This window comes from Dicentrarchus labrax, unplaced genomic scaffold, assembly GCF_905237075.1.
Source record: "Dicentrarchus labrax unplaced genomic scaffold, dlabrax2021, whole genome shotgun sequence".
NCBI lineage: Eukaryota > Metazoa > Chordata > Actinopteri > Moronidae > Dicentrarchus > Dicentrarchus labrax.
In genome coordinates this window covers 3,728,944-3,737,563 of record NW_026136707.1, presented here as the reverse complement: position 1 = coordinate 3,737,563, position 8,620 = coordinate 3,728,944, and the positions used below count along the sequence as shown (strand labels likewise).

General features: G+C 43.1%; 1 protein-coding gene across 3 annotated transcripts; it reads left to right on the top strand.

The window, feature by feature from the left end:
• The first annotated feature begins 2,430 nt into the window (after positions 1 to 2,430).
• Positions 2,431 to 8,540, top strand: si:dkey-82o10.4 (uncharacterized protein LOC797793 homolog). 3 transcript variants are annotated; one of them, XR_007885403.1, is made up of 6 exons: positions 2,431 to 2,999; positions 4,218 to 4,289; positions 4,365 to 4,491; positions 5,622 to 5,766; positions 7,466 to 7,571; positions 7,704 to 7,853. XR_007885403.1 is itself a non-coding variant. In XM_051406295.1 (5 exons), the coding sequence occupies exons 1-5, from the start codon at positions 2,604 to 2,606 to the stop codon at positions 7,786 to 7,788; spliced, it is 825 nt and encodes a 274-aa protein (XP_051262255.1). In that variant the 5' UTR covers positions 2,438 to 2,603; the 3' UTR covers positions 7,789 to 8,540. The 3 variants fall into 3 exon arrangements, 1 of the variants encoding a protein (XP_051262255.1); XR_007885404.1 differs by lacking the exon at positions 7,466 to 7,571 and having other exon boundaries at positions 5,622 to 5,821; XM_051406295.1 differs by lacking the exon at positions 7,466 to 7,571 and having other exon boundaries at positions 2,438 to 2,999; positions 7,704 to 8,540.
• The last annotated feature ends 80 nt before the right edge of the window (positions 8,541 to 8,620 follow it).

Sequence of the window (8,620 nt, the reverse complement as noted above, 5' to 3'; positions counted from 1 at the left end):
ACGACATCTACATCCCTGTCAGGGGAGGGGACGCTACCCGAGGAGCTCAGCTGTGGACAACAGTGCCTTTCAGTGGCTCAGCAGAGGAAAGAGCCCACGCTGAAGACACAGAACGCAGCGTTACAAGCTCACACACACACACACACACACATACACACACACACACACACACACCATCTCCATGACAGTGAATCACATTGATGTGTAAGACACTCGCAGCAGGAGTGTGTACGGTGGGTCACAGCCTGCAGGCAGGATTTCAGAAACACTGAGGTCATGGATCTGATTTTCTCCCAGTGCCACACCCTTAAAATAAATATAATATAATGTATTTAATTAGGTGTTTAGATGTATTTTGGGGTTAATTTTGGCCCTAAATGCTACTTGAAGGAATTTTCCACCCTGTCATGAATATAACTTTAACACTAAATCCCTTAATTGTGTTTTATTTTAATAGCTTTACCTAAAAAAAAAAAAAAAAAGAGTCACATTTAAAGATATTACCACAAAGGAATATCAGATTTAGTTGTAAACAAAGTGTGCCGACGTTGTTTGGACACTGAAGAAAGTGAGCTCCTCCTCAGGTTGTCCAAATGTCCAGAACCCACACAGTGGACCTCAGTGGACCTCAGTGGACAGACTGGCACTAATGGACCTGGCTGGTTTTAACTAAAGGAAGTGTTTGTAATATTTATGTATAGAAGTTTTATCTAAGATTCAAACTTCATCTATTAGCCTGGAAGTTTCTCTCTTACTCGCTTCTTGTCTTTTAACTCCAGATCATTTATAAACTTTATCTCTTTTCTGACCATTTCTTAAACTCCACTTTCACATATAAACTCCATCTTCTTTATATTTGCTTTCTCCTCTCCTCACTCCCATCTGGGCTAAGAGAAAGTGCAAACAATCAGCCAACCTGGACCTGTAACTCTTCTTTTACTCTCTCTCTCTCTCTCTCTCTCTCTCTCTTGTGTGTGTGTCTGCAGATTTCCTCTCTCCCATCCATCGTGGAGTCGTTAATATTCTGCTCCATCCGACTCGCAGATGTAAAAAGCATTCTCAACTGACACACATAATTACTATGATACATCCCGGAAAGGTTTCCGTGTCTGAGCGCAATTTCAAATAACCAAGTGCTGCGCTGCTAATTATTGATAAATAAAATTAGTTTGGGGGGAGAGTGACAGAGAGAGAGAGAGAGAGAGAGAGAGAGAACTTCAGGTGGGCGGGGCCGCGCGCAGGTGTCTGCAGCGTGCGTGCGTGCGTGCGCAGAGGAGGGAGGGAGGGAGGGAGAAGAGAAAGAGAGAGAGAGAGACGGGAAAACGGCGCTGACCTGTAATCACCGAGAACAGCGGGGACTTAATGATGTTTTGGTCTGCTGATCAAATTTCACATTTTCGCACAATCATTTTGGGCACCTGCGCAGAAAACAAAGCCTGGGCGGAAACTGCTGGCCCGTAGGAACAACTGGTTCTCTCTCTCTCTCTCTGTGTGTGTGTGTGTGTGTGTGTGTAGACAATTTCTCTGGCTTTTTTGTTGTTCTCCTTTATTGTGTTAATAATACATGCACGCACAGTCGCACTTGAAGTTTGTTTTCCCTAGTTCTGTGTTACTTTGTGAGCGCACACACGCGGATGAGGCGGATAAATGGATCTGTGTCTCCCTCTACTGGAGCCAGGCAGTAAGGACACTTTTTGGTTGCCTTTAAGTGCTCCTTGTAAGTTTCGGCTTCCTTTTCTCAATCATAAAGAAGGGTTGGAAAAACGCTTAATCAGTGCAGATATGTGGTCCTTTTAAAAAGCTTTTGTTTGGTTTCGCTGTGAATGAACGAGAGACGACACATGAAGCATGTAAGTAAAGTTTAAATGTAAAGTGTGTGCGACAGATTAAAAACATATAAGATATAAGGTATAAATATGTGGTTACGTGTTCTGTTAGTCAATCATATGTTGTAGAATAAGAGTTATGTTCACCGGACGAAGAGGACCAGTATCCGGATACATCCAGTGGTCTCCAGGTTTATGGAAATGTTTCTGAATATTGTATCATATATAAATAAAATCTGTCAGGGATCTATGTCTGTAATCTTCAGGATGTGGACAGTATCTGTATTTTTGTGTGTTTATTCCAGCCCTTACACACTGTAGATAGCCTAGTTGCATAATGACACATCTACACTTTAACATCTGACCTCCACACTTCCACTTCCTCCCATCACCTCGTTTCTCACTGCCAACTTTCAACGAGGCCCAAAAGAAAACGAATCAGATAGCAGCTAAATAAACAATATTAATATGAAAGTTAATAATTAAAATACACACTCATAAGAAACAACAAGAGGCAGCAAACAACCTCCACCATCCTGACAGGTGGACAATAACAACAACATAAACAGCTCCATCTGATTGTTCCTGCATTTCCAACAGCACCTGAAGGCAGCAGCCCTGTGTGTATGTACGTCGTGAGCACGATAAGCATTATGGGTACAGCATGGGGGTGAGTTGCATAAGGTTATCAAAGTGCGACCGTGACAGTGGAGGCTGTTTCAGCCCCGGTCCGTGGCTCAAAGCGTCGCCTGTAACGCTGCGTCCTCCTCGCCCGTGATGCAGCGCATCTCCGGCCTCGCAGCATGCCGGGAGCTCGGCGGCCTCGCAGCGGCCTCACCCGGGGTCTGCGCCTGGAGGAGAGGCCGGACCTGCAGCAAGGAGCCGGCCGTGCCCCGGCGGTGGGCGGAGGTGTGTGTGCGTCCTGCGCGTCCTTTCTGCGGGGACTCCGGAGCGCACGGCTGGAGGCAGTGCGGGCGGAGGGTCGTGTTCGCCGGTCAGACACACAGACTGTACAGCTCTCAACCGGGGAGCTCCGGCGGTCAGCCCGGTGTCTCTGTGGTCGGCATCCCGGACCCGATCACATGGATACGGTGCAGAGTCGTCATGTATCTCATCAAACTGTACTTCGAGTTAGACCTGGACTCTGTGGAGTTTCACAGAGGAATAAAGCAGGTAACTACAGACAGACAGACAGACAGACAGACAGACAGAGGCACCAGCAGGCCTTCTGCGAACTGCTACTGCACATCGGCAACAAACAGCTGGTTACATCTTCTCCACATCTGCTTGATAAAAGGACGTTTCACTAACACAGTTTAATGTGATTCTACAGATGTAAATGAAACGAGAACTACTGAAGTTTCATAGAGGTCAAACATGAGAGTACAGGGAGGTTATTAGGAGATAGATGAGAGTAATGTATAAATATATATATATATATAATATATAATAGTTAGGGCTGTCTCCCTGGACTGTTGAGCTCTCGTTAAGACAGTGTTTGTATGGACAGTAGGTTATTCTGGGTCATTCTCCACCTTATTTTACTGTTTATTTACTACTGCTCCCTTTCTCTTCTCCCCACACACACACACACACACAGCACACACACACCTGGACCTCTGCTCACTCGCCCCCATGCTCCGCCTCTTTCTGTCTGTCTCTCTCCCTGTGTGTGTCTCTGCTGACTTTCTCCATCAGCAGCACCTTTCATAAACTCACCCGTGAGCCGCATGTGGGTGACATCTGCATTGGGGCGTTCACTGACGCTCCGTAATGTAAGATTTGTGCCGTGTCTGCTTAATGTAATATCAGATAATAATCAAAACGGGGAGAACCGCGGTACACCCCTAATAATAGTGTATTAATATAAAAGATGAAGATAATGTATCTCACCTCAAGGTCTGTTTAGTAGCTGTTCTGGAGCTTTCGATCATATTGCATGATGTTCATCAGCAGATGGGCTTTTGCTAGTTGTCATGTCTTTGTAGATGCTTATATTTTCTTTTTTTCGAGGTTCAAGTCCCTAAAAGTGCTCTGGAAAGTGGAAATCTGAAGTTCCAACTCAAGATCCAGTGATGTGATAGAAAGCTTCTCCTAAATTGACGTTATTGAGAATTAATTCATTAAATAATTCCCCTTTTTTAAAGGTTAGAAGACTATTTCTGTCTAAATTTCAGACACTTTTCGGAGTTCTAACATTGTATATGTATTTGATTTTTTTTTTTGGGGGGGCAATTATTTACCCGCCTTTTCTAAGACAAAGACAAAGCTTCTCAGTCTGGTTTGAATGTGAAGCAACACAGTCGCAGGTAAGGAAATAGGAGGAAGTGACACATCATCCACCATGTTGCAGGAGAATGAACCACCTTGTTGTTCCTCCGTCCATCGCAGGCTTTGGTTCACGTCTCCAGCTTGATGTCCAGCGGCAGATACCACAGGCTGGTGGGGATCGTGTCCACGGAGGTAACAACTCTTGCACTTGTTGTACATATCGGGGATGAAGTTGGGTTTTCCTGATGATCTCTTTTGTCCTTTCAGATGATAGAATATGTTGAGCAGAGGTGCGGGTCTCTCACCGACGCGCAGAGACAGCAGCTAGCTGTGGCGATGGATGATATCGTATTCGTGCTGCCGGAAGACGTGACTGTCGTCTTTGATCAGTACGGTGAGTCCTGTGCAATTCGTCTCAGTCGTAGTTCGTCTTATAGGACAACGACTACTCTGCAGTCATTGGAGGTTTGTGTTCTGTTGCCTGTATGTGGAATTATCTTAATACAAAGAATGGTTTGTTATAGAGCAATGAGTTTTTGTTTACTCAAGGACTCGTGTGAAACATGATTTTCTGTTATTTACTTTATTTATTTTGCTGTTCTTGAAGAGGTGACTGTATTGAGTCTCATTGTGAGTATTAATCTGTCAAAAAAAGCCGAATGGGGACCTGAGGAAGAGTAGCTACTATGGGGATCTAAATAGACAAACATCAGGGTCACTTTCTGCCTTCACCCCCTTTCAAACTGAACACATTATTGTCCCACGTTAACCTATATAAGTCAGAACTTGGTTTGATCAACCAGGAGGAGACACAGGGTCCTCTAAGTGGATCCATTTAGACCAACATCCCACCTAAAGATACAGATATCTTCTTCAAAATGAAACCAACAGTGTGTGTTCTCTGATTATCAGAAAGCTTACAAACAAGATTATCCACAATTTCAATTCAAAATCTAATTAGCAAAGAACAAGTTTTTGCCTCCATTTGTTAATATGTTATTGGGCAGGCACTTCTTCACATCTCCTGAAGCTTGCATGTTGTACCTGCTGAGCAACGAGTAGCAGATCAGTCTTACACATGGATCCTAATGTTAATGTTTCACCTCAGATATTATGTTAGTTTTCCCATTGATCATCACATGACTGAAAAACAGAAAATTAAACTAAAACTACATAATTAGGAAGCCCAAGTCATGAAAGATCTTCAGGCTGATGATGCTTTACTCATCTCATTTGGACCTGCTGCTGTGGACCACTCCACTGAGATTCACAGTTATTTTTGTTTATCATTTACTTAAATATTTATTGGCACAAAACAGTCTGAACTTTGATATCAAACTCAGAGACACTGTACATTTCCTCAGGCAGCTGCTGTGGCTGCAGGTCAGAGGAGGTGTTGTAGATATAACCACCAGCTCTCAGGTGTGATTGTGAAGACTATACGTTCATTTTACAACCGTCTCATCTGCTAACCCGTCTGTTGGATGCTCTCTGGTTCCTGTTTTTCTTTTTTTCCCCCTGCAGGTAGGAAGTTCTGCAACGTCGTCATGAGGTTTTGGCTCCTGACCACAAACGAAGGCCCCGATGACCCCGAAGGCACCAGGATCTTCAAAGTGGCCTCTAGTGAAGATGGCGGCCCACAGAAGAAAATAGTGACAGCGGTCTATGAGTAAGCACTCAGCTTGTCAAGTGCGCACATCACAAACACGCCAGTGCGTCCAAAAGTACGGATTACAATCAAATCTTCCCTCATTCAGCTTTGACATGTTCAAATCTATTTCATGCAGTCTATGCTGACTCTTTTTTTTTTGCTTAAAGCTAATTTTTGATCATTAATTTGCTCAGACGTTAAGCGCCAGAATCTCTATTTGGTTTATTTCTCCATATAGAGCATGCTGAATCACAATTAAAAAGGTACAAATATTTACTTAGAGAGATAATTATATGTTGGCAAAAGCTCAAAGTTACCTGCAGGCTTTCCAACATATGGCACGTCTGTTTTTTGTCGGGTGGGTAACAGAGCCACAGCTGACGGTGGCGAGTTAAATCTTTTTTCCAATAAACGAGGATTGGATAATTTGGGAGAAATGTTCCAAAGTGTCATGTGTGGGTGGATGAGAGTTCATCTAATATTTAATGCCTCACTTGGGGGGAACGGTAAAGTGACATATTTTCTTTTCACTGGAGGACTGCCACAAATACACTTTTAAAAAACAAATATTAATAGAAGTACTGATTGGAAGAATATATCAAATTAGAGTAAGAGACGCTGCGTTCGCTGTTGATACATCTGTAAGTTCACGGTGAGGCATCGTGGCGTACTTATCCAAAAACAACAACTCAAAATATTTTATCATAAATTTCCACTAACAGACACAGAGCCAGTCAGAGCACAGTGAAGCTTAAGTAGTGACTAAATAGCCCTCTTTTAAATATGCCCCTTGTTGCTGTAGGTAAATGTGATGGCAGTTCTGTGTCAGTCTTATATATTTGAATAAACACCAAAGTCACTTTAACGTAAAAGTCACCAAAGTCTTATTAGGTCGGTCTGTCGGATGCATTTTTATAGCACAAGCCTAAATTAAATGGCATCAGATTAACGTAAAGCTTCCAGCAGAAACATGCAATGAGTAAGATTAAACACACCTCTCATCACCTTTTTAAGAGAACTCCATAATTTCACCACAACTCTGTCAATTATCTCATTTGGACAAAGAAAATATAGGATTTTAGTGAAACATAAAATTTAGACTATTCTAGACCAGTATGTAACATTTCTTTTTTCCTGTTGTGGTGCAACTGGAGCAAAAGAAGTCCAAATAAAATGTAAAAAATCTCATACAAGTACAGTAATAATCAGACTGGCTGTTTCACTACACTGAGTATCCAGTAAAGCGCTTCACATGCAGCATGTGAGCAAACCAAAGTCACGCATAACGTCTTCAAAATGGGCTCTCAGCCTGCGAGAGAACAAAACGCACTCTTGTGCCCTTGATATCTATTTAACTCAGTGTGGTTCTCATCGGTGCCACGGCTCTGTCTCACACACCAGCTGCCAAATACCGTGGCAGCTTTATTGTGGCTCTTTGTGGCCAGCAATGTTAACTATTCCACGTATGAAAAGGACCTTTGATGGCTCGTCAAAAAGTAAAACATCCGCTTCTGGTGATGTGAAATTCTGTCACTGCATCACTTCAGTTATTCAGAAAGTAAAAGGGGGAATAATTTCACTCCCAGTGTATGTAACAGTCAAAGCCTCTTTCCTTTTTCCAATCAGTAATCCGGTTAGTTGCTGGACCACATGGTGTAGCTATTCTACCTAATGCCCACCTATCTAGTTAGCCAGATTCTCTTTCCTATTGTTTCAGCTCTTAGAATCTCTCCGAGAAAGCCTGTTATCCCGAAGGCTAGCGAGCAGACAGTTAGGCAGGATGAAGAAGTTATTTTCAGAATCCTCACCTCGTCGTTTTCAAGGTGAGACAAGAAGCAGAACTTAGTTTGAGTTGAGTCGAGTGTTAGTCAATCTGCATTTTCCTCCAGGACTTTGAATAAACTATAAACTGTCTTAGCTCCCGTTAAACACATCTGCCCCCTTTTTCTATCCAGATTCCACCGGGAGCTGACGAGGGGAGCCTCTCCCGACTGGAAGGTCACGACCGTTTGGCACTGGCACTGGAAACTGGCTGAGTGATTGAGTCATCAGGACACAACAAGGGAGCTGCGATTGGCTGATTTAACCTATCCATAAAAGGCAACAATTAAACTGGACCGCAGGCAAAGCGAGCAGCGGATTGATTGTTGAATAGATTGACTGTCTATTAGGATCACATGAAACGGGACCCACAGCTGTAACACTGGAGCTGTACAGACAACTGAAGACCTCAGAGCTTTATAAGTGAACCCACCTTCCTACTTGAAGTCTTCCTCAGACCTGCAGATGCCTTTTAAAGCCCCCTCCAGCAATTTAACATGCTGTACAACTCCTCTGAATCACCACCAGGTGTTTTAGTTTAAATGCAGTGTGAACAGAGTGATGAGGTTACTTGAAAAAGACTTTTAACCTGTTTTTTTTTGTTGTTGTTGTTTTTTTTGCTAAAAATATCTGTTGTGCTGCCAAATAACTTCACTCCAGGTCCACGTGCTAGCTCTAACCAGAGCTTCCAACCACATCTCACACTCCGCCTCCATGAATGGCGTTTTCTCAGTTGGTTGGTCATCACATCACATGACCTACGGTAAGTACAGCACTTTGATCGTGTAAAAACAGGATCCTGTATATGGACACTGTGTCACATGACCAAAGTTCTATACGTACTGTAAGTCACATGATGACAACCAAGAAATTGTCTGTCCACCATCAGATTCAGCTGAAAGAAGCAGAAAGTTGATCACAAGACCAATATGTTGCCTCAATAAATTGCTTGATAAAAGCACCAAACTGTATCCGTGAGCCTTTAATTTATCCCTGAAATCGTCTGCAATCAATAATCTCCTCTACACAACACCAACAGTATGGCTTTCTG

Bases quoted from the DNA above. Each gene is read 5' to 3' on its own strand.
- si:dkey-82o10.4 (XM_051406295.1), top strand. From the start codon at position 2,604: ATGCAGCGCATCTCCGGCCTCGCAGCATGCCGGGAGCTCGGCGGCCTC. The intron at 3,000-4,217 runs GTAACTACAGAC...CGTCCATCGCAG, and splicing joins TTCACAGAGGAATAAAGCAG to GCTTTGGTTCACGTCTCCAG. The intron at 4,492-5,621 runs GTGAGTCCTGTG...TTCCCCCTGCAG, and splicing joins TGTCGTCTTTGATCAGTACG to GTAGGAAGTTCTGCAACGTC.